The sequence below is a fragment of the Ornithodoros turicata genome, chromosome 3 (genome assembly GCF_037126465.1).
Source record: "Ornithodoros turicata isolate Travis chromosome 3, ASM3712646v1, whole genome shotgun sequence".
Classification (NCBI taxonomy): Eukaryota; Metazoa; Arthropoda; class Arachnida; order Ixodida; family Argasidae; genus Ornithodoros; species Ornithodoros turicata.
This window is the reverse complement of record NC_088203.1, coordinates 77,313,631-77,339,665: the sequence shown is the minus strand read 5'-3', so window position 1 is coordinate 77,339,665 and position 26,035 is coordinate 77,313,631. Positions and strand designations below refer to the sequence as shown.

The following is a 26,035-nucleotide window of genomic DNA, read 5'->3' as shown; positions in this document are numbered from 1 at the left end:
AAACGATACAATAAAGGGAGTTATCGAACCCAAGCTTAGCAATGTGATGTCACTCATTCCAAAGAAAGAGGATGATTGGCTCATCATATTTTCTGAACTGTTATTGTCAACACCTTCTGATGCATTAAAATTCCCTATTGTCCATCTGTAGTGTGTATTTGCAAAGAAGTCTGTAGTTTCTTCAGCAGCAGTATACGTTGTTGGGCTAGTTGATGCATTGCAGAATAGAATTTTTTTGGTTTCTTCAGCAGTTTTGTTTTGTGAAAATGTTTCAGCTGTACTGCTGCCCTTAACACACGAGTGTTGGTAGAGTAAGAAAAAAGAAAGGGTTAATTACCTATGTCGACATCCACTGCTACCCCTGGAGCATCGAGATCCTCGTGATCCTCGAGACGATTTTGAAACTTCACTTTCATTGTCAGAGTTCCGCCTGCTTCGATGTCTGGACATGGAAGAATGAATATAAGTTGCTGCCATTTCTACGCAACAGCCGATAGTGCAGCAGCAGAAATAAATGCATTTATGTTACCTGCGTCTTCTTGAATCTCCATTGAGATCAATGGACGAAGACCTGCAGTGAGCATGCGAATGGCGAGACCCTGAACTTCGAACAGATTTCGGCGATGGGTTGGTGGAGTTGGAAAATAGGCCCCTGCATACACAAAATTGTTGATATGGAGAAATGTAAATTGTATTTGACAGTGGGTTTGCAAATTCCCTGGAGTACAGGTACTGGGAAAAGCGAGAGTTTCGAAGTCATCACCACAGTGTTTCCATGTCACGTCGCATATGTTAGGAGAATAAGCAGAATGCAAATTCACGTGATGACATAATCACTCTTTACATTCATCATTTCTATATCATTGTAAGGAATGTTTCCAATGCCATTGCATTGTGACATAGGCAGCAATCATGTGTACAACCTCTGCTGGCATCAGTAGAAGCAGATGTATCAGTGCATATCACTGTCGTCACCTTTGCTTTGGATCTTCCCATGGTGGCATTGCCGTTCCATTAGATGTACTTGAAGCTGGAAGGGCCATTGGCACAGAAATGCTGCGATACATTGCTGATGATCTGCACATCGTAGTGATACATATTAATAAGAACATTTTAATGCATGCTCTATGAGGTAAACTTGCAAATTTATACTACTCACTTAGGTGACGGCTGCTGGTTCCCTAAGCCTGATCTCTGATCGCCAAGCAGCTTTTCGTGCATCACCTCTTTCTGCTGCGTCCCAGCTGAAAATTTGAACATTTACGCTATAGTTAAGCTTCTGTTTGCTGATTTGCCAGAGGATAGGACACTGCTGAAAAGCAAGGGTATGTTTTATAGCCTAGTGCATTTGTAACGACACCAAGGTGTGCTCAAGATGTAAGCTTGATACGAGGGCTTGTTGCGATATGTTAATATATAAATGCAAAAATGTGTTTTTAGAGCAAAAGTAAGGGACCCACATATGTATATATTTGAAAAAGCTGCATAGGCTCGACGCTACATAATATATTTCTTTGGCATACAGCATTACGCAAAAAACAAAAGAAACACAAAGACATATGCTATGCAAAGCATTGAAATGCACAAAAATGATTGGTCTGATAGAGGTAACATTCGATAATAGTTGCAGCAATGTTTTTGTTGCTATTGTTGCCTATATGGTGTTAGAGAAGAACCAACATATCCATGCAGCTACTTAAAATGTCTTTAAAAAACATCTACCATGTCAGGGACTCTTATCATTATAATGGTGATCGCTATAAACGAGCCTCTTGTCAATATATGTACAGTCAACCCTCAATTTATGAACACCCTCGGTTCCTCGAAAAATCGTTCATAAATCGAGGGATTCATAAATCGAAAATTCCTTTAAGTGAGTACTATCGAGCAAATGGAACAGTATTTCCGAGTTGGTATTGTGTTTATAATGCAATATATTGTGTAATTTTGCTTTCGACCATGCCTTCTGCTGTATCAATCTCACAAAGCACAGATGTTAGTGCATTCACACTCTGTTTATTATGCAATACTAAATAGTTTAATTTTGCTTTGGATGATGCCTTCCGCTGTGTCAATCTTGGAAAGAGGAGATGTCTGCACATTCGCGCTCAACTGGTCTCGGATTTCCTCTGGGGTTTTTAACCTATGTTTATTAATCTCCGGGTGACAGCGGACACCTTATTCATGAATTGAGGTCAGGAACACTTCTGCGAAAACCCGTTTGTTGTTCGGATTTCGAGGGGTTAAGAACCGAGGGTGCAATACCTGGAAAACGTTTTTCCGTTCAGGCATCATTCATAAGACCACGAATAATCCCTTTGAAGGTTCTTGTTGACCTCGGAACGATCCGTTCATAAATTAAGGGCAAAAATGCTGGGCAACTCCTAGTTGGTTCCCAGAAATTCCATTCATTATTCGAATATCGAGGTTCATAAAACGAGGGAAAATGCATGTAAAAAGTTTGGTTCCTCGTGCTGTGTTCATAAAATGAGGGAATTCATAAATCGAAGGTTCATAAATCGAGGGTTGACTGTATTTGGTGATAGCAAAAAAAAAACAACGTAGGATATGTGAGTGGAGTTTTTCTAACCATCGGCTCCATCCGGTTGACCAAGCCTGCGCTGGTATCGTTTGCTGGGCACCCGCGTGAACACTGGTTGTGGTCTTGGCTGCACCGACAGGCCAACAGGATTGGGTCGCTGACGGCGGCCGCTAAGTGGTTAACGAGACAATGAAGTGTCGATAAAATAGGCTGAATATGTCTGTACAAATCAGGGCACCTCCGCTGCATTCCTTACCTGAGCCGGAATTTCCCCCCAAGGCCGAAGAGCTTGCCTGATGCAAGTGGGTTACTGGATGACTGAGCTAGCCTGCAAATATATGTTGCATTCATGAAAACAGGAGAACTGAAGCCCATCATAGAAATTCTAGACAAAATAGCACCTATGTTAATTCCTCCTAATTGTCTGCTAAAGTTTCAATAAAATATAGTTACATTACAGATATGTCGTATAGTACATAGTTAGATGAAGCAGATGTGTATTACAACATGAAAGAAAGAAAGGACAAACGAAAAAACGTTGACAACAGAATAGAATAAACAGCTATTTCAGGCGTTCTAGTGCAATACGTATGTACATGATATGCCTTCACTGACTGTGTAGCAAAGCAACAATTTATTTGTTGTATCACAACATTGCATACTTCCATTAAAGGCTACATGAGTTTTGTGATTTTTATTTTTTGTTGTCAACTGCATATTCCATTAGAATTCCAAACAGCATGCAGAATTTTACATTCAAGTTTTGACTCAAAGGAATCTCTTTTTCAAACCAATTATATTCAAATCTATCTGAAGCTCCACATGTAAGCTAGAAAACTTGACAGGAGAGGGTATGCACAAAGTGTGTGCTGCTTTGCTACGAAGCTCCGTTTGCATATATCACCTAAGTATGCTGTATGTATGTTTGGTTTAGCTAGGTAACTATTAACTTTGTATTTGATCAGGTTTTAAAACAACTATACTAGCACCTCCATTACTACAACTCTGAGATCGGTAAAGAAATGAAGACTCGACACAAGATCTCAAATCTTGTTGTCTTTAGAGATCTTGTCGTGTCTGTGTTTCTTCCCCAATCTCAGAGTTGTAGTAATGGACTACCACAGTGGTTTATCCAGACCCCCCCTACGCCCCCCTAACACCCTCTCCGAAATGTTCAGTGCCACCCCTCTAACTTTTTCACCTGTGTACCCCCTACAGGGGGTGCCTTTGCGATTTCAGCTTTAGACATATGTCGGTAATGATATGTTAAGCTGTAATGAAGTAACTATAATAATGACCCCCCTCCCATTTTTTTCCAACACCCCTCTGTACTTGGGATTCTGGGTAAACCACTGGACTACCATATTCACCAGCTCACCTGCTTTTTCGACATTTTACTCACACATTCCTACCTTTATTCGTAAGATTATATAAAGTAGCATTACAAAATGGTAGATTTCCTTTATTGAGGTGCAGCTGTGCATTCAAGACTTGCGGTGTTAAGCCTTCAACTTGCAAGGTTTATGAGATAAAACGGAAACTGACCTAAAGAAAGAGTGGTGGTCCACGCAGCACTTCCATAGGTGCTTGCAGGCCTGCTTCGTTGGCAGTTCAAATCCATAGGTGCTTTCGTCATTCTAGCAAAACCAATAATAAGTTGTGAACCACAGTCATTTTATCAGTTACATTTTTGTTTCCTATTTTGCATACACAATCAACATATACAGGTCTAGCACAGTATCTTCATGATCTGATACAATACACACTTGCAATCTGATTGCATGCTTCGAGAGTTAAAGGGTTGTGACAGTTCGACATTGGTGATTGCTTACATCGTATTGCATGCTATAGGATAAGAAATAAACAATCATTCTTTTGTGCAATGTACTTAACAAGGTATGCGCTGTCCCTCCAACTGATGACACCATGCAGAGGCCCAATCATTCTTGTTCGTTTCCAGAAACTTGGATTCGTTAGTTACTCTCATGCAAGCAACTATAATCTCAGCCCGGCTACACCACTGAACTGTTGTCATAGCCCCTTTCGTGCGTTCTTTTGTACACACAGCAAAAACCTGTACGTTACAAACATTTGTGCAGGAAACGGTTGTACCATGTAGTGAATAAGGGAAACTGGATTCGTAATGTTACTGAGAAAATTTAACGGAATCTGGATTCTAAATTACTTACGATGGGAATATTTGTAGTTATGCCGAAGGCGTATGACCGATTGACCACAATAGGTTACTGCTTAAACTTGAAAATTATGGTGTACGTTGTGTGGAACTACGACTGATTGCAAGCTACCTAAGTGACAGGGAGCAGTTTGTAGATGTTGGTAGTACCAAATCACACCGTAGTCCTTGTTCAGTCGGCGTTCCACAGGGTTCTATTATTGGGCCCTTTCTTTTCTTAGCCTACATAAATAACCTTCCCGGGTACTTGTCGGAGAGCAGTGTTTTATATGCTGATGATATAAATATCTTTGTAGAGACTCTTACTATTGATGAATTGTTTGTAAAAGCCAACAACGTTCTCAGCGAACCTGTAATGTGGCTCTCTGAGGACAAACTTATTCCAAATTTCTCTAAATCTAGTTATGTTGTGTTCCGCCCAGCTCAAAGTCGCGTCCAGTTAGACTTGCATAGTCTTTTTTTCTCAACAAAGGTCCTTCCCAGAATACGATCTTTGGAATTTTTGGGAGTCATATTGGAAAAGCATCTTAGTTGGCACCCACACGTCCTCTCTGTGAGAAATAAGATATGCTCAGGGATATATGCGCTAAGCAGGGCACAGTCTTTATTGCCAACAAAAGTACTTACTGACATCTACTACGCGCTCGCTCATTCACATATAAATTACGCGACAGAAGTTTAACTTACAACACTGCCTTAAAGCCACTTTACCTTGCACAAAAAAAAAAGCGTTGCATATTATCTTGCATGTTCCGCCTAGGACGACAGTCTCGTATGCTTTTAATTCACTCGCAATAATGGATGTCTTTTCCCTTGGAAAATATGAGATATGCTGCCTTGTGCACAAACGTCTGCACGATACTGATGTCACTCACATCACTTCTTTTTATTGCTACTCTTCTTGCTATGATTTGAGACGCGATCTTTGGACCATGAAATTACCAAAACCACGAACAAATTATGAGAAATTTACGCTAGAGTTCTACGGTGGGAAGGCTTGGAATTCCTTGCCCGTTACCTTTTAGGGAAAATGCAAATTTTAACTCTATGAGAAGTAGCCTTAGAGTATATTTGTTGCAAAACCTATCAGACACAGCACATTTTTAAATGTTTGAATTTTTGCTTATTGTAACCGCACTGTTGTTCTGACCAAAGTTAGTTGGTACTATAGTCTGTACGCTTCCTAATTTGTGGGTACTGTGAGCATCTAAGCTACCGATTTGTATGACATCAGGTCACTTTACGCTTAAATGTACTGTGTATTCTGACATTTAATTCTATCGCACAAGGCTGTACTGTGTATTATATCACTTATGTGTGTTGTGTTAGATGGACTGCATTTACAGGCTTTGATCTCGCAATCAAGTTGTTACTTTGTGTATACATTGTTTATTGTGCATAAATAAAATCTGAATCTGATTCGAAATGTGCAATGTTGGGCATCTTAGTCGTTGCAATAAGTTACAACAATCCTGGAAATTAATGACCTCAAACTGTTTTACACATACAGGGTATGATCGCAGGTGGTTTAGTTATGTGTATGCAGTTTTTTTATTCTTCTTTTATTCTTCATATTCCTTTCTTTTTATCACCTTTCATAGCCATCAACATTAAGGCTGGTTGAACCGGTACAAATCTTGCCCCAATAATCTGAAATAATTTGCCTTCACTGGGTGATTTTCAGCCTTAGCTCATGAGGTTTTTCTACTCCATCTTTTTCTTAGCATGTTACATACAGGGTGTATATCTTACATGTAGTGGTAAGATGTATATCTTACCGCTTTGTCGCGAACCTGAAGCATAAAGTAGCATCCCTTGTAGTAGACCTTTGTGATTCTTGGCCTGCGTGAGAGCGAGATTACGTGAGCACACGTCAGATCCAGCACAACATGAATGCTTACCAGTAATAGTTCCCCACTTTGCCCTTGTTCCTCAGTACTACGACTCCACTTGGTGTCAAACCCAGGAAGTATTCTGTGTTGTCTTCACCCTATATTGTCATATCAACACACATGCCGTTAAGACAAAGCGAGACATTGTCCTTTTAGCGCCAAACTTACAATGACTGGATGTAGATCGACACCATACATATCCAACCACTTAACCTTGTCCAGGAAATTGATCTCGGCTGTTGCTGGCACCTGGCCCCTGTGGAGTAGAGTGAGGTTGTGTATAGTTTAGAACGCCTCCACCAGGTGGCTTTTTGAGGGTTTTCACACACTTGTTGCCATGTCAATATTTCACATGTTCAGGGCACGTCACACCAAGAATGTCTGCAATGGGTTGTAAGTAGAATCTGACAATAGCTGCGTTGTGACAAAAGTGCATTGTATCGACCTATTTCGACTAATCCTCTCCGACTGGGCCACATCAACCAATCCACTAGTCCGAATAGCTGGGAGGAGGCGCGGTAACTCGATACAATGCGCTTCTGTCGCATTCATGTAACCGCGGCTTTTTTCAGGTTAAACGTCTCTCCCAGATTTGGGGAAGAGGGGAGGTTCAGGTGTTCTCATTTTTTAAAATTCATTTTAAAATCTGTAGATCAGGGTGAAATAGAGTGCTATTCAGGATGGTGCCAGAAAAATATTTCGGAGGGTATTCTATGGGGACTTTACATGGGGGAGGAGGATTTCCCTCTCTCAAATGCACTACTAGAGGTACGATTTCCAGGTGTTGAACCCAATAAACCACCCCCTTGCTATGCCCCTGGTGCTATTGATACATATGCGTGTTATTGATTGCTGCATAAGTAGTAATTTTCGCGAATTTCGCTAACGCTATTTTTCTGCTGAATTTAAGTTCTACGAAGTAAGCAACGCCCCTAAGAACTTTGTGGTGCAGGATCAACGTGCTGCAAAATGAAGGGCCCGTGAAATATTCCACAAATGTGCTTCCATTTGAATTCGCAAATTATTAAGCTTATAATTAACCGCTTATGCAGTATTTGCCTTAATTGACAAGGTAAAGTAGGGAACCACATTTTCTGGAAATGCTATCCTTTTGGTCTTTAACCTATATTCACTAACCTACGAAAGAATAGGTAATGATCATGTGTACGAAATCATTCCAAGGAAGGTGAATGACCTTTAGAGGACTGATGCGTGGTCAAGTTCGTGGGCTCTCAGTGGAAGAGGCAAGTTGATGATTGATACAAGATTGGAATTCAGGGAGAAGCCTCGTTCAACCCGAATGAACTTCTTTTATAACTCCCTATACACATGCGCATGGCATCTGCAGCCTTGAAGGCGCCAACGAACATTATCTCTGCACTCTACAGATGTCATTTCACGCATCCGATTCTGGCAGAACACCTCTATCCAAACACAACCCATGCTCAGAAGACGCAACACCTCAACAGCCTTGCCGGCATAGCCGAAAGACCGGTTCCGTGATTGGGTAGTGATTTATCCAGAACCCCCAAGTATTTGACAATCCCCCCCTTTACCTCCTACAAAGAGAACTTTATTTTTTTGGCTTTGTACACATGTCAGCAAAGATACAAAAATGCTTTTCCAACAGAACTGTAATAACGAACATTCTCCCCCCCCCCCCTCAAATTCTTTGCAGTCACCCCCTGTTTGTGATTCTGGATAAACCACTCTGATTGGGTTTCTATGCTTTGGCGTGTGACTAGAGTGGCTTGCAAGAGAGCCACTAGGCTGCGACGTCATTAGGAAAGCCGTCCATCAGTCCGAAACGGATGCGGGAGGAATCTTAACCTCTTAATCTTAACCTAATTACGCTAGATCCTAGTCAGTGCTAGTCAGCATAAAACGTACACCAGAGCTTCGTTTCCCGAACAACACGAGAATGCCCGTTCGATATTTCTTCTCTTTTCGTCGCCATGTCAGCGTGTAAAGCCGCGATGTTGTCCATATCAGCCAATAGCCGCAAAACGATTTCCAACCACATTGGTTCAAACTGGTTCAAACTTCAAACCATTCAAACGGACAAAAAAGCTCATGTCTACAAGTGGCCGCCTGTGCGGCTGACGGCGGCTCGTCTCCATGGCTACGGCCACTGAAAGCACAACTGTGATTGGCTGATTGGCAGACCAGACGACACGTCCCGCGCGGCGATTCAAGATTTGGTATGACTATCGTTTTTTTATTCATATTTTGTATAGTTATTCCGCTTACTTATGGAGAATTGGTTCGGCATTCTGGAGATAATAGGCACACCTTCTGACCCACTAAAACTCGCAAATGTGCAGTATACAGAGCATCACGTCGACACCGCACAGTGGGGGAATTTGCTCACAATTCAATTTAAGAAAAAGTTGGAGTAAAGTCCGATCAACCAGAAAGCTGCACAACGATACAGTGAAAAATAACTACACGTATCACGCAGAGTCTGTGAAGGCCTGGCGCACAAGCAATAATACGTGAGCTGATTTTGACTGGTCTATGACGGCCTTTGCTGTTTGAGCTTCGCTCTGATTGATTTTGAGGAATTGGATGTCTGTGGGTTTTGTCATTGTGCTGTATCGGCTTTGAGGTTTTCACATAAAGCCCCTGCTTGGGTTCTGCAGTTTATGCGTCCAACACTGTTGCACACGTACGCCCTGCGAGTAGTGCGGTAAAGGGCACTTGCATGGTTGCAGACAACATACCGATGAAAGATGGAAGTCACTGAAAAGGTTAGCTAGGCTGTAGGACTCGAACCCACATCTTCTGGATTACCGGTCCAGGGCTCTACCAATTGAGCTAAGCTAACACACCTCCACCATCGTTAATTTCTTAGGGGCTTTGTATGTATTTGTCCTTCTATGGTTGTTCCAGCCTCAGAACTTGAGTTCTCACATGAACATACCACGGAACCAGGAAGGCCTCTTTCTCTCTCAGAAAAAAAAAAAAAAAAAAAAAAAGAAGAAGAAAAAGAAGGAAACAGGAAAAATGCGCGCGAGAGAGAGAAGTTTACTAAAAACGATTACTTGAAACGCTCACTTTGAACCAGGTTTTTTTTACTCTCTCGTTAGCAGTTTTGTTTCTGAGTTCTAAACAAACAAGCAAGAAAGAACAAAACTGGAGAGCCACGCATCATATAAGTGAACAACGAGTACTCACTTGAGACCCCTATGCAGTTCCATGACCTTTTCCTCGAGCTCGGAGGTCTGATTTGTGAGAAACCGAAATTCAGACACGTAATCGGCGTGGTGCCGTCGGGGGTCATAATCTCCAAGTTCAGCTGCGAATAAATAGCCGCTTTGAGTTATAGAGACAAACAGACGTGTCCACGAAGCCATTTTGCGACATTCGTCATACATACATTGAACTGCACAGGCAAATAGCTCGGCTGCAAGATCAAACGATACTGGTAGGCGCCCATGGTAGATGTCTTGTTTGACTTGCAGGAAGAACTGGTACCTGCGCATAATACGACGAAGGCGAATACTTACTGCTCATGTTTGTTGCATCGACAAAAGAAACTACATGGACAAATAAGGGGAGCAAAAATTCAACGCTTTGATAGACGTGGTTGACTGCATCATGCATGCATTGTACTGCACGGTATAGTGTACTGAAGAAAAAAGAATTATTCTTTTACGAGTCGTTGTTGGTGAGATACGAACCCTTGAACACTACTCCGCGTCGAGCTCTGACGTCAGAGATGCGAAAGCCTCCGACATATTTATTGGTTCTCGCAAACACGTGATCTATCCCGCGGCACCTCACTGGCAAAGCTGCACGCCGCGATGTTACCGCATTCGCGGTGCCGACTTGCTTCGCGTCTATTCCCCCTCTCAGCGGCGTAGCCAGAAAAATATTTCGGGAGCGGTTCTATGGGGACTTTATATGGAAGAGGGTGATTCTCCTCGTTTCCCTCTCCCAAATGCGCTACCAAAGGTACCCTTTCGAGGGGGAGGGGGTTAACACCCGTTTTCAACAAATGAGAGAAAGAACGCTGTCGCGGGAGAGAACGATACGGAATTATGGTTGGCTACCACACTCTTAAAGCAGAGCTTCACCGCATAGCACGCTCCAAGCCAATTTATCATCCCGACTAACAAAGTTATTTCCGTTAATTTGATGAAAACGGGGGGCGTATGCCATTACTGTGGCAATAGGAGATATGCGAAATAGCGCCATCTGTCGAGTGCGCCGCTCCCGACCGCCATGGCTAGGGCAGATCTCTCACGAGCTGCAGCGCGGCTTGAGGGGGTTCCGCTAAAGAGGAATCCACGGCCGCAATTTTTGAAGCACGACTTCTCGGTGGAGTACAGAACATTTCGGCGGAATGTACGAATGACAAACAGTTCAGAAGTCTAGTCTCAGCAGCAGAAATATAGTCCTACAGTTTTCCGGTCGATTCCATTTTCAGCGAAATCTCACACGGCATTTATCATCGACGTTCGGCATTTACATTTACTTTGTTTTCTGCAATACTTCACTTTTTAGTTTTAGCTGCTATTGTGATGGTAAGATTAAACGAGATACTGGTCTTATAAAAGGGTATTTTGATGCAGGAGTTTTTCATACCATTTGCCGCATTCTGCCGAGCAATCTCTTTGTTAATGTTTTGAGATTCTGGGAACCACGCCACGGTTGTAGTGCTGCTGCATTTGGTATTTGTGATATATAATTAGACGATATAGTATTAGGTTTCAGATTTAGATGTTGGAAGGTATCTGGTTCTATCAATGCTGCTTTCTCTCCTTAAGCCACGACTTGACCCGTTTGTCGAGCATGCGACTTCATGACCAACATTTATTTATGTTATTTAATAAATAAATATTTGGTCAACATAAATGCCATGATTCTGAACCTGTAATAAGAGTGGTTTTATCCTACGTTGTCCAACTACAAGAAGTGACCTTCCTTAATACACACACAAACACAAATAAGATTTAAAAGCAAATATTCATAGATGATGTCCTATTCTCGCGTTCTGGCCTATTTAGTGGCTCGACTAATTTCTTTTCTTACTTTCCCTTGTGCACGAGAAACTGGAACACAGTAGAGAACACATGTAGAGACCGCAAATTATTGTGCACATGCTTATTTGGAGTTAGGATGTACGTCAAAAGAGTGCACAAGGTACATATGCAAAACAATATTCCAATCTATCACATTTGACAATTCACCTGCGGGTTATGATACAATTCACCATAAGTTCAGTGATTTTACAAAGAGTAAAATCAGGATCACTCATATCACATTATGGGTCTGCCTCTCAGGTTCTGCATCAGTGGTGCATAAACGAGCGTCAAATGTCTGATTCTAAAGTGACTGCATACTCGTATTAGTTCTGCATGATCGAGAATGTTAAGCTTCACTCGTTAAGTTGTAGTCTGGTCCGATAGTAGCCTCAACTACAGGATACCACTTCAGGTTTTTTCATTTTCTTCCTAGTGCTCAGTTACAGCGATTCATGAATACGTACCCTTTTGTCGTTTTATTCCTGCTAGTACAGCTTCGCGCAGCAGTTCGGTGACACCTTCATCATTACTAAATAACATTGTGTTTTGTTCTTCAGAGTTTCGACATACGAAGTCCTTTTCACAACAAAAAGTTGTGGTAGTCAGACGATTCTTTACTAAGCAGAACGAAAAGCTTGCAGTGTCGTTTACACTATGAGGCCGGCTGCTGCCTTGCTGCACAACAAACTTTTACTAACGCAGTGGTACATGAGGCGCTTACACATAGGATGACAACAGAAGCCCTTTTCAGCTGCCACTATTCAGTCAAACTTACTCAGGGGCAACGCAAAGACTTCTGAACTGTTTGTCGTTCGTACATTCCGCCGAAATGTTCTGTACTCCACCGAGAAGTCGTGCTTCAAAAACGGAACAGCGGGGCCATGCTTTCCAAGCATCGCCTCGACGAAAATGGCGCGAGGGCGTTTTCGCTGACGGGCAAGAGAGGGCGCTTCATTTCGCATATCTCCTATTACAAACTGCATAATGCAAAAAAAAAAAAAAAAAATGGCGTACGCCCCCCGTTTTCAGTAAATCAGGGGAATGAACGATGTCACTCAGGATGATGGTTGGCTAGGAGTGTGCTATGTGGTTAAGTTCATTTTTAAGAGCTCGAATCCCGGTGCCGGCTGTGCTGTCTGGGGTTTTTTCTGGGTTTTCCTCAGACGCTTTCAGACATATGTCGGCACAGTTCCCTTAGAAGTCGGCCCAGGACGCACATTCCCCGTCAGTCGTGACGTTGCCCACCTAGGTGAGGCCGACAACGGCGAGCCCTTTTCATCATCATCACCACCACCATCATTTTTAAGAGTGCACCGGCTGTGTTGTCTAAGGCTTTCCGGCAGACTCTCCTGTACGCCAGACTATTTTTTCCGATACGATAGCTCCTCAATATTCCTGCCAATTATCATTCATTTGAGCAAATTCGGTACGCTCTTCACATTGGTGGGGTAAAAAAGTTACCTATACTTGGCGAATTTCCGAGTTCAGTTCGCAAAAATTTACATGATTAAACTTAGGTTACATGACAAGCACGTCAGGAGGTGAGAAAAACCTAATAAGAACAAATGCCGTTGACCGCACGATCCTCTGTGGCGTAGGTTTTTTATTAAAATTCAATGACACGTTTTCTGGGACACCCTGTATATGCTGTTGCGATTCCCCCAGAGTAAAAGCCAGGTAATGACAGGGTACCGAATGAGACGACGACGAAACGAATGTGGCTGCGAGAAACGTGTGTATTGTCATCAAGCAGGCGAACTACCTATGGAGAAACGTCAGCTCCGGCCTCTAGAATAATCGAAGATACGTGGACGGTGGAGCTGTCGTGCTCCTTGCTTTTATCCCTTTGGACCAGCTCGTGGACCGGCTTGGCGATGGTGATGGCGATAAGGTTGATAACTACGATCGTAATAATGCTTACCGGAACGGCTTTTCTAGCTTCCTCCTCTTTTTGCCACAACTCAATTCGTGTTCCATGGCAGCATCAAATTTACGACACTTGAGACCCATTCGACGAATGTTCGCAATGGATAGTCGTCCAGAAGGCGACCGACAATTATGTGCGCGGCCGCCACGCATGACTGCCTTTACGCCAAGACGGGATTGTGAGGACGACCCTTAATGTTGACGTGCTCGTCCGGCGCCTGACTACGTGAATGGACAAATTATGGAGCCTTCAACAGAATGGAAGGAAGTCGCCGAGAAGAGAAAGTTACGTCTGCGTGTGGTGGTCTACAATATCTCGCTGGCGGAAAGCTAGTCGACTACTTGGCCAATATATATGCGAGCAAGATCGTTTGTTGCTAGAAAACGTGATACAGATGTAGAATTAGAATGAATATTTCATCAAAGCGTAAATTAACGTGTCGAACTAGCAAGGTTCCATATGTCCAGAGGATCGTACCCTCGACTGTTAGTTGCTTCGGCTGCGAGATCCTTGATCGCCTTGTGAAGTGTCCTTGACAGAGAATGATTTAATAAAGAAACTTAGTTGGGACCAAGTTAAGCGTGTAAAATGACCGAACGGGCTTCGAATCGTCCCATGAGAGGGTAAATATGTTATGCTCTGGCGCAAATAAAGGATAGCGAATAAACGAATGTACAGTTCCCGTCAACCTTAATAATAACGCTGGAAAAAAATACGGTCTCGTTCCCGAGCGCGATGACAGCAACTCCTTGGGGCCACGAGGAAATCTCAACTGAACAAAATTATTCTGTTGGTTGAACGCAAGTTGTTCTGTTGGTTGAAGGGTTCGTATAGTCACTTTCTAACAACAACAACAACAATAATAATAATAATAATCAATTATGGTGATGATGATTTGGTGTTTCATCGCAGTACTCTACTGCCATTGCACCCATTGCTCGCGGTAATTCTTTTTTGTTTTTGTTTTTTCCGTGTTAGCGCCGCGAAGCAAATTTGGCTATGAGCGGCGTACAGATGAGGACAGGTGGAGAGAGGACAGCAGGAAGGTGGGGGGGGGGGGGTAATATGCGTCCTGGGCCGACGCGGTAATTTGGTGAAAACATAAATATGAGCCTCACAGTGGGGACTGAAGTCATACAGTTATCAGTGCCTTCACGACAGACGTTGGTTTGACCATGAACCAAGTAATTTTCTGATAGTCAGGGGGCGAGAGTGATTTAGCATCGTCATCGTTGTTGACCGGCGTATATACAACATTTGTCTAAGAGGGCTATGTGCCACACTCATCGACAAGAGATCACTGATGCGAGGGCTTCTTCCATTTTCATACCTGCTACACGTCAGAGTGAAAACGTTGCCCCGCTGGTCAAGTTCTGTTGCTCAAAAACTCTATTGCGAGGAGCTCATTCTCGAAGCCATTGTACACACGGTGACGCATTAATTGCGGGAGTAACAACACGGTGGAATGCAGAGGCCCTTCAGCTTCGACAACGACCAAACAGTTCATCGTGACTGTTTCATCCACTTGAGCCCCGCTTTTTCGTCTTGGCCGACTCGCCGATAATCGCTTTACCGTACAAACGGCTTTCACTGCGGACGACCGACGGGCTCTTGGAAGTATGGCGAAACGTGGTCTTCCTAACTGACAGCACGGGGTCAGCCCTGACGGCGGGCAATTGTTCATCCTGAGGACACGAATCAAGTGCATCGGCTGCGATTAACGAAACGCAGCGGATGATTACACTGATTATCGGGATGGAACTGATATAGTCACGGAGCGACAATTATCAGTCGATTAACATCGTAAGAACCTTTCTCGGACCTTCACGTACTCGAAACGTGGAGAGATGTTTAGGGCGAGGATTACAAAGTGTGAAAGGTTGAACTGTGATTGCGTTTCCTCTTTGTTTATTTCGTTGAACATCCAGCTGAATTATCCTTTACAGCGCCGTTCCTCCGTACATGCGGGTGAAGGACGAGCAATTAAGTGGCTGTAATCGATTAGTAATCACCGCGTCCTCCTCGGCTCTCGGCTACATGTGTTTACTCTTACGTTTATTATATTTTTCAGATTTTGGCACAGACGAATCTTCGAGCCTGCCAAGCACGACTCGCTGGACTTGGTTACCATCAACATTATTGTCAAAGGACAAGGAGTTATATACAAACAAACAAACAACTTTATTTGATTGACGATGGTATATGGACCTTCCCAATTGTAGTGCTTTATGGTGTATTAATGCTTTGAGTGAAGTGTCAAACATATTCAGACCCGTGACAGTTACTGTGCGTTTACTATTTGTAGTGCTTTAATTGCCGTAGGACAACTATTAGTGCTATCTGTCTAAAAAACTGAAGTGGTTTCTTATGGTCATATAATAACGGGCGCGGCATTGAGGTGCATCACCTCACGAGTGCTGGTGTGAGTGGGGGCTCTGGCATGCTACATTTGGCATGTGAGAGTGCGAGTGAGTGAGAGTGAGTTATTTCCGCTTATTGAATCAAAGCGTGGGAAATGTTGCGTGTGCTTCGCAATTCCTCGTGCTTTATGAAGAGCCTCTTCCGAAAATATACCTCGGTGTACAGCTGCAGTCCAATAGGTTGTATAGCAAACAACAACGACAAATAAGTAATGATGATGTAGCGGGATGTTTCGCCGTTGAGGCGGCACCCTATCCCATTGCTGGAGGGTGGAGAAGATGGTGAGTGATGATGAAGATGAATGTTCAGAGTTTACGCAGGAGCTAAGAAGGATATGAAGGTTTGAAGAGCTCGTATAGCTGATGCTCAGGATTGACCGAATGCCCAAGCAGTTGAGGAAGGGCAAGTGAGGGTGTCCGTATAACGAATACATGGAATATATCATCCGAAAAGCAAATCGCACACTCGATTATTATACCTCAGACGGAACCTATACGCATGCACTTAAGCACAGCATTTGACAGTCTGCCCTCAACTCGAGTACGCCAGTGCTATTTTTGGATCCTAGAACTAAATAAGTACCTTATTAATGACATTGAGACAATGCGTAACCATGCAGCTCGTTTCCTTGTATCAGACTTCTCTCCTCATTCCAGTGTTTCAACTATTAGAACCGATGCAGATCTTCCCCTACGTTGCAATTGTAGAAAAGTTGTTCGTCTCGCGTTTTTTCATTAAATTTACCACACAGCCACACTACACTGTTAAAAATGAACTTCACCTCATAGCACGCTCCTAGCCAACCATAATCTCGAATAATACCGTTATCTGCCCTGATTTGTTGAAAACGGGAGGCGTACGCCTTTTTTGTGACAATTATGAACAGCATCAGTGTCACAAAAAAGGTGTACGCCTCCCGTTTTCAGTAAATCAGGACAGATAACGATATCATTCAAGATGATGGTTGGCTAGGAGCGTGCTATGTGGTGAAGTTCATTTTTAAGAGTGTATACAGTAGATTAGAATTCCATGCCTCAGCCCATGGCAACAATAATCAACATGATCAGTTTCGCTCAGCCGTTACACATCAGTATACTTATCTTCCTTTTCGGTTTCCCTTCCAATATTGAGTGCTTAACCAGTTAATTCTTGAAATGTCTGTATTATCTACATTATAATTGGGGGCTTTACGTCGCGAGACAACTGTGATCATGAGCGACGCCACAGTGGTTAATTTTGCCCATGCACACCATATTTCACGTACACTTCCACCGAGTTGCCACCGTCCCCGGCCGGGCTCTGTATGTCTCTGTCTGGGCTCTGTCTCGATGTATCACTAATTTATATTATTACCTACCTATTGCACTTGTAGGCATTCATGTATCCTATTAACTTATATAATGTAATCATTTATTATGTATGTGCTCCCCCCGCGTAATGCCCTTCCTAAGGGGCCCTTGGGGTGTATTGAAATAAATAAATAAATAAATAAATAAATAAAGGGCGTCAGACACATCTAAAACAGAAGTGTTGGTTGTTGGGCCTGCTGGTATAAATTGATGGTTCTAAAACGATGTGGTTTTAGTGCGCTTGTGTTGTGTGTAGGGCAGTACCCGCCCAGCCTGCTGGCCGGCATCAGCCCCATCTCATCATCGTCCTTTTATGTGTGTGTGTGTGCTCTGTTCGTTCCCTTTCTGTTTGCGCTTCTAGAACCATGTTAGACGCATCAATTTGCAATAATGTGCAACCCTATACTCCACTCTAGTCCAAATACGACAACTATAGACATTATTATCGGTGCCTTCTATAGGTAACTCTAGAAAAGCTGTCGCGACTTACTTGCGTTGGCAAGTCAACGTAGCGGATTCTCATGCGGTTTAACTATGACATTGCACGCGGTATCTACAGCGTATAAACGTAAGCGCAGCGGTGACGTCACCGAGAACTCTGTCTCCTATAGCAACAGCGCGCGCACCCTTCCCGGTCTCCGCTGTCCGCTCCACATAGGAAGACTGCCAGCAGCTGTGGCGAAGGAGACGGACATCGCCTTGGGAGGGCACGTATATAGAGGGGCAATATTTTGGGAGCATATACAGTGTGAGATACGTGGGTTGCAATGCCATAAATTATTCGGTAGGATTCTGAAGACTTTACGACTTGCGCATTTCTCGCCCCTATTGCAGTCTAAGCACCTTACCGAGTAGGTAGCGTCCGTGTTTTACTAACGCCGACGCCGGTGTTTCCAAAGGCGCACGTGCGATTTCGGAAATGGCGAAGCGTTTGTTTTTCTAAACGAGTTCTCACGGCTCTCTAATTGGCGAGGAATCTGTCTCGGCGTGGAAGCACTTCTTGCAAACCCATTTAGGGGGACAACACCCTCATGGAGCGCGCACTGTATCGTTCCCACGGAACTGCTGCGGCTGGTGAAGTCGTTCAGTGTCCGTATGGTGGCTGCTTTGTTGCGTCCCACCGCCGCTTTTTTTTCCCATAGATCCACACTGAGACGAGTGAACGTTCCCCCTGCTGTGGCTAATGGCCCAAACCGCCACGCCTCCGGTTGCACCACGAGACTCGCGCCTTTCCGAAAACGGAGAATGGTTCTTATCGTGGCGTATAATCTTTCTAAACAAGAAAAAAAAAATGTACCGGGAATATTCGGTTGCTTTAACCCTATATTTATTGTTTGTCCGTTCCTGTGTTGCGTGCTATTTCTAGTCTAGATTACCCCAAAAGGATGATGACGTATTTAAAGCGAAACGGAACTGATATTCCGAAAGTCATAAAAATAAATATCATCGGCAAGTGTCGTGTCTACGGTCTGTGCGGAAGCACATCGCCTTTATTGTTGGATAGAGCTCGCGTTGCCATGATCCACTTCGCCCCTAGAGAGCCGAATCCGTGAAAACTATAGAAAATGCTTTCACAACTTTCCCCGAGACGTTCATCTAAAAATGTCGTCAACGTAACGTTGTTCCTGGTACATAATCATACATCTTCGTTAGAACATAGACATCGTTGCTTATGTAATTAGTGCAACCAGCGTGAAACAAGAAAGAAAGAAACAAACTAACAAAAAGAATGCGGTGAGTATAGAGCGGGAGGCTCTAATATATTCCCCCGCAATTTTTAACGAACCAAGTCCACACTCTTAGAAATGAGGGGGGGGGGGGGTCGAGGTAGCTTGCCGTTGTTGGCCGCACTCAAGTGGGCATCGTCACGACTATAGCCAAAAAAAAGGAAAAGAAGGTGGGAGAAAGGGGAGTTGAGGACTTCAAAGTGATGTAGAAGCAGGATGACCGGTACCAATGGGACGGAAGCACACTGTAGGTGAGAGATGCACTAGAGTGGTCTCTCTCTTAGAAATGAACTTCACCGCATAGCACGCTGTTAGCCAACCATAATCTCGAATGATATCGTTATCTGTCCTGATCTGTTGAAAACGGGAGGCGTACGCCTTTTTTGTGTGTGTGACAATTATGAACAGCAGAAGTGTCACAAAAAAAAGGCGTAATCCTCCCGTTTTCAACAAATCAGGGCAGATAACGATATATTATACGAGATGATTTTCACTCTTAAAAATGAACTTCACCGCATAGCACGCTCCTAGCCAACCATAATCTCGAATGATATCGTTATCAGCCCTGATTTGTTGAAAACGGGAGGCGTACGCCTTTTTTGTGACACTTATGCTGTTCATAATTGTCACAGAAAAGGCGTACGCCTCCCGTTTTCAACAAATCAGGGCAGGTAACGATATCATTCGAGATTATGGTTGGCTGCGAGCGTGCTATGCGGTGAAGTTCATTTTTAAGAGTGTTGGCTAGCTAGGAGCGTGCTATGCGGTGAAGTTCATTTTTAAGAGCGCACCATTGTTTTACTTCTTGTTTTCCGGACAAACCTTAGAAATATTAAAGAGTTTCAGTGAGTCGTCCTTCTTCAAACGGTATGCGAACGGTTTTAACGCTATCCAAAACGAGGATTGCATTCTCCACACTTCTTGTCTGCATTGGACACCTGCAATACCGTTCGCGAACCGTTTCAACGGAAACGATTATAACTAAAACCGGGGGTATACTATTGCAGCCCGTGTCGATCAGACGTACCTTGTGATTTCCTCCAGCAGCTTACAGGGGTCGGACGCGTAGAACTTGACTCCGAAGTAGAAGGTGAACGTACTGACGCCTGTGGAGGGATACATCACAATCACTCTTTCCCGCAATTAGCGTTCGCCTCCAATCTGTCCTCTTACCTTTCATTTGTTTGTGGATTTTCTTGGTCGCATCCAGCCAATGCTGCGAGAGAAAAAAATAAATAAAATAAATGAGAGCACTGTTAAAGCACGATTTCAGATGGAGCAACAAGGAGCGATTAACAATAATGGGGAGCTTTCAAGAAACTAGAGCACTGAAACAAGGAGAGCGCCTCATCTAACAAACAAATCGGTGGATGATGAAGTGCACTGCTGATCTTCAATGATCGCCTTGGTAGAGGCACACAACAGTTGGGTAATTAGGATTGGGGACTTCCACGCTCCATTGGACGACCTCCCGCGGAGAGCCGACGAGAACGAAAGAAACGCCAACTTGCGAAGCTACGAAGTGTCGAGGAATGCGCCTCAAATGTCGTCGTTGTTGTAAGTTTCCGCATTGGTTGTCGGTGCAGTTCGATGGCAGCCGCATCATGTTCATGAGTGCCTTTTTCACCGTAGTCATTCCGGCTTCTTTTGTTTTGCTCCAGGGATCTATTTCTTGTCTGGCTCGGAAATTGAAGTCAGCACACATGTATCTTTAGCATGGTTCGAGTACTTCGGCACGCTTGCTCACGGATTGCCTTCCTTGGCGAGCTAAGGGAGGCTTAACGCGATGTTATGCCGTGAAATATTCCTGACGGCGATTTTTTCAGACACACATTTAGATCATGTGTATCACCAGCGGAACCGCCTGAACATAAATGCACTGACCGCCCTCAGTTCGGCGAATACGTTGGATACCGGGTGGTGCGGGCTGGCTATAGGACGTGGCGTATACATCTGCTGGATTTCATGATATCCGCGAAAGTTATTGCTATAGTAACTGGACAGAGATTCTTTTATGAATGAACCTGTGGACATTCTGGGCATCGCCGAGCCGTGTTTTCAACATTGACTCCCGTACAGCGGATTAAAAGCGAAGCCTGCACAACGAAGTTTCAGTTCCAGTATAGCACTGGTAGCAACGTGCCGCCAATCTATAGGCCAGGTAGACAGCTCGATCCCCTACGTTATCCCCCAGCGGTAGCACTGTATGTCGTGCCTTCTCTATAATGTTTGAGTTCCTCTCACACATAGTCCCTTGGTGCATGGGAAGCTCTTCCCCATCGATACCATTGTGGCTGCCGTGCCCGGCTCGAGAAATTTTATAATCTTAATAATAATTGGGGGTTTACGTCGCGAGACAACTGAGATCATGAGCGACGCCACAGTGGTCGGTTTGTGGATTGCCCACCTGAGGGTTCTTTAACGTGCGATGAAAGCTCATCACATGGCACTCCGTATTTAACTTCCCTCGCGGAAGACGGCGTGTCTAAGCAACTTGTACCCTGCCATCAAGTTGCTGGTGCCCTCGGCCAGGTTCGAACCCGCGATCTCGGGATCAGAAGGCGAACACGCTACCGACTGAGCCACCGAGGCCGGTGAGAGATTTTATGCCGTCCCGCCCGTACTACACGGTGCCAGTGCTGACAACGTAACATCTCGGTTTGTCATGCTGACTAGCTGTTTGCTGACCGTGGCCTCTACCTCTTCTAAGACTTGCTGATACCGCCTCAAAGTATGCCAACTTTTTTTCACTGACAGATACGAGCAGGCCTCGCGAAGGCGCGTTGCCCTTTTGACTTCTCTTTCGTTCTGTAGTTTGCAACTGCCGACGCAACCGCAACTCGACATGCCGACGCCCATTTCTGAATTCTGCTGGCTGTCGTTTAATGGCGCAGTCTTGTTTGAAGAGACCTACCAACTGTTTGTCATCCACTCAGGGGATAGACCGTCGTGCGTACTCTCTGAACCGTATGACGCTGAAGTGTCAATGATTCCTCTTTGGTGGACGTATAGTTCTTTTTCGCTGCTGTGAGAATTCTCAAACTAAAGGGGGTGGCTTGTCTTGCTCATACGACACGGTTGACACAACTGCTACTATTTAGTACAATTATCCATCTTATTCTAGCTGAAGCTTCCGTGACGGATCCAAGTTTGTTAGAAATCCGAGTTGAGCAAAGCACTTTTCATTTATACGACGCAAATATAGTCTTCGTGTCCTATAGCCACGTCGGCATACAAGTAACAACGAAGTACTATATGATGGGAAGTCGAGCAAAAGTACCACTACCAAAGAAATAGATTAAATGCTCGCGACTAAATCAGACAGCGGTCAAATGCAGCAGCTATATAGTCTCCGTCCGCGCCAGGAAGCAAATCGAGATCTCAAGCATAATCGGTCTGCATGGTATGTCGTGCCATTTTTTCCACGTATGGTGTGGCCAGCATACACGTCAGGAGAGGGTGAAGCCCTCCCTTCGGACTTGGCTGTCGCGACAGGAGGACTTCTCAGTTGGCAATCGGATGCTAATTCTTGCACCTGTAGATTTCTGAAACTCGTCGAGGCTGAAGGAAGGGGTACAGACAACGAATTCCCCTTTGTTTTCCTTATTTTTCTCCTTCTCCTCATCAGAGTACTTCGTACTTCTGAGACCTTCTTGCTGCCACGGTGCACGTTTCGAGCCTGTTCTAATTTTCCGTCTCGCTAACGTTTTGTCGCGGGCGCAAACCGCATATACGCAGTGCACAAGAAACAGGAGCACCGTAACGCGTAACTCTGTCCACGTATTCACACGCACGACATTTCCGCAATATAGTATATATATTCTAGCAGAAGATGTGCTAAACCTCATATAGCTTTCTGCAGACACGTATGCGCGACGCTCAACGTCACGCTTTTTATGCTCTGCCAACGCCGCCTAGGTATAGACGACCTGCGCCCCTAAGTCATTGATTACGCGACGCCACCGCGCAAAGCATGCTGGTGGGCACTATATGCTTTATCAGCCTATCATTATCTATCAGCCGACGTGTTTTTCCCGCTTCTTGCCCACCACAGCAAAATATAACCTCGAACTGGTCTTCTCGTGACGTCAGATGTTTGTAAACAGAGGGTCGTCAGCCCTGCTCTGCCACCTCTCATCTCATGTAAAGTCGTGATGTCGTCTGCTTCAGTCAACCGCCGCAGACGATTCGAAACGCAGGTCTTCTGTGACTACCAGTGGCTGCACGTGCGGCTGATGACGACTCGTCTCCATTACGACTGCCGGATTCTGTATCTGCTTGGCGTTGGCACTGCTAACCGTGGGGAATATCCCGCGGCTCAGTCGCAAGATATTCCGTATATATATATAGCAGACGACAGGGCCGATGGTGTCGTCTGCTATGGGCGCAGTATGCCACTTCCGATATTCCGGCAGACGCGACGAAACTTCTGTCCCGTGAACAGCTCTTTTTTCTTTCTCTCTCTCTCTTTCTCTCTTTTCTTTTTCTTCCATCAGAATATCCATTGTGGATGTCGCGCCTGTGAGAGGACGCGGTACAACGCATCATCCGACAAGGGCGACCGTTTCGCTGTCTGAGCAATAATCCTCGTTCAACAGCACTTCTGTTTTGTTCAGCATGTATCCTTAGTCGGCCCAGATAATCGCGTAGCAGAGTGGGCCTCCCTCATTAAGCTACCGTATAGCGATAAATGAAAACGATAAGGCGAGCGAAAACAAAATATAGCTGAAATGGCCTCCCTTGAGCGAGCAGCTTTATGGCTAATTGAATCTTTACACTCTCTTGCATGGAGGCCTTTTATTGTTCTCGCCTCCGTCCCTGTATTGCTCAAGATTATGTCGGTTAGTTTGGGTCACGATTTTGTGATGCACGTGCAGGTTGTAGTGTCCAGAACATGGCGTGCACCCTGCTCACACGAAAGTTCACGCGTGAACTACGACTTTGCTGAACGATTTTTTAGATATAAGGAGCTCGTATCGCTCGTATGCCATGCAGTGAGCGGAAGATAACAAAGAGCGTGATTAGGACGAAACAAGACAAACGGAAAGGAAAAAAAGAAACAAAAACAAAAGTAGTACACGTTGAGTAGCCTTGATAACCAACGCTACAAACCAACACGACAAAAGCGCTGAATTGATCGCTGATCCTAAACACAAAATACTGAGAAATCCCATAACTGAATAAAACATATGGGATCTCATGAGAACTTTATTATTAGCAGTTATTTTCAAGAACGACACGAGACACACATGTTTAGTAAGGAGGGTATAATATCGATTTTCCGAATTGGTATCATCCAATTTTTTAAAAATATTGATATTATATCGAGTATCGATAAATATCAGTAAGATCGCTGTATTTTTCTCCAGCATATTGCAATACACCAAATATCGAGATTTTTCTCGCGGGCATCGATATGCTATATTGATAAGATATCGATATTTTTAATGGATATTTTAACAACAACTGATAACAACAACAACTTTATTTGAAATTAATGACGATGAATGGGAAGTCCGCCACATGAGATGCGGCCCACTACTCCAAGACACAATGGACAGAATGAGATGTGACCTGACGACGAGACGATGAACGGCGCTGAAGTGAGTGGTCGATACAGTCAGCGGAGTCGCGATGTCAACATGAGATCTTTATCGACATTCTGTTTCAGATGAACTATATTCAAAATTCCGATAGTTTTACACCCAACTGTGCGTCCTGGGCCGACTTCTAGGGGAACTGTGCCGACATATGTCTGAAAGCGTCTGAGGAAAACCCAGGAAAAACCCCAGACAGCACAGCCGGCACCGGGATTCGAACCCGGGTACCTACCGTACCGGACGTCACGGAGGCTTACCGGAGCCTATAGCCCGACCGGCTGCCGAAAGCTCATCCTGTGATCCTCAACAAGGCGAAGTCGAGAAGTACGCGACGTCTATGTCGTAGCGTTTTAGCAGAAACACGGAGGAAAGGCCCATGTACTTAGTTGCTTTGCTTTCGAAACGAATGCTGAGGATTAAATAATGCGAAGAATGGCTCACAAAAGCTCGACACGGCTCGGACCCGAGAACTCTCGGACTGGACCCAAGCCCGCAGTCAAAACGACTTTGAAGTGCGATTTCGGCCAGCGGGCCGGGCCGGGCTCGGGTTTTCGGGCCAGCCCGGCCCTTTGCAATGCTCTAGTGCTCAGACCACCAGGTGGAAAAGAGCTTCTTCGCGTAACAGTTTTGGAAATACGAGCCGACAATTACGCATAGGAAACAATTGTCTCAGCGACTTGCAACTTGCAAATGACGTCTTCAGCCGCAGTTCTAACAACCGGCCCTGCTTCATAAAAACCAGCTCAACGCGTAAAGCTACTCTGCGCAAAGCTCTCGGGATTACGCAACGTTGATCTTCCGCAAGACACAATTAACTTAGCGTCTGAAAAAAGAAAGCGGATGCCCGCACGGCGATATAGCCACCGATCCCACGTCAATCACAGCGCGCAATCGAAGGTCGCTGTCGCCTATTGCACATCGAGAGGATCAGCCGCAATTTAATTGCGCCCTCGGCTCCATTGCCGTTATTAACATTCTTCCGGGCGTGGGACGACTGACCCTTTCGTGAGATGGGAGATAAGCCAAAATATTAATTGGATCCCCGATACAGGCTTATCATGTACGCGACGGATATCGCGCGACGGAACGGGTCACGGGCGCCAGTTTTATTGGACGTCGTCGGTATTTTGGAAGCGATTAGACATAATAAGGTGTCCGTCATTATCTCGTGGCACTAACACGCGTCTTCGCATACAATGGTCGGTGTTTGATAATTATGTGCTGTATGGGTGTTTCGTATATCGCAGCACAGTGAACCTGTAAGGCAGATAATTGCGATAGATTTGCATTAACAGTTAGCGCAATTATAGACGGTTGTGTCGGATCAATTAAACGAACGCAGCGTCGGGCGAA

General features: G+C 44.5%; 1 protein-coding gene across 1 annotated transcript in view; it reads right to left on the bottom strand.

Annotated features, from left to right (window-relative positions):
- Window positions 1-26,035, bottom strand: part of LOC135388665 (band 4.1-like protein 4) — a 100,406-nt gene that overhangs the window by 9,355 nt on the left and 65,016 nt on the right. The window contains exons 3-16 of the mRNA XM_064618368.1: window positions 20,256-20,298; window positions 20,110-20,188; window positions 10,008-10,105; window positions 9,806-9,926; window positions 6,797-6,884; window positions 6,638-6,726; window positions 6,515-6,578; window positions 4,088-4,179; window positions 2,799-2,870; window positions 2,591-2,712; window positions 1,160-1,244; window positions 976-1,077; window positions 530-652; window positions 338-442 (exon numbers count right to left, since the gene is read on the bottom strand). Of these exons, the coding sequence (XP_064474438.1) occupies window positions 338-442; window positions 530-652; window positions 976-1,077; window positions 1,160-1,244; window positions 2,591-2,712; window positions 2,799-2,870; window positions 4,088-4,179; window positions 6,515-6,578; window positions 6,638-6,726; window positions 6,797-6,884; window positions 9,806-9,926; window positions 10,008-10,105; window positions 20,110-20,188; window positions 20,256-20,298 (1,283 nt within the window). The remainder of the gene's footprint in view (window positions 1-337; window positions 443-529; window positions 653-975; window positions 1,078-1,159; window positions 1,245-2,590; window positions 2,713-2,798; window positions 2,871-4,087; window positions 4,180-6,514; window positions 6,579-6,637; window positions 6,727-6,796; window positions 6,885-9,805; window positions 9,927-10,007; window positions 10,106-20,109; window positions 20,189-20,255; window positions 20,299-26,035) is intronic.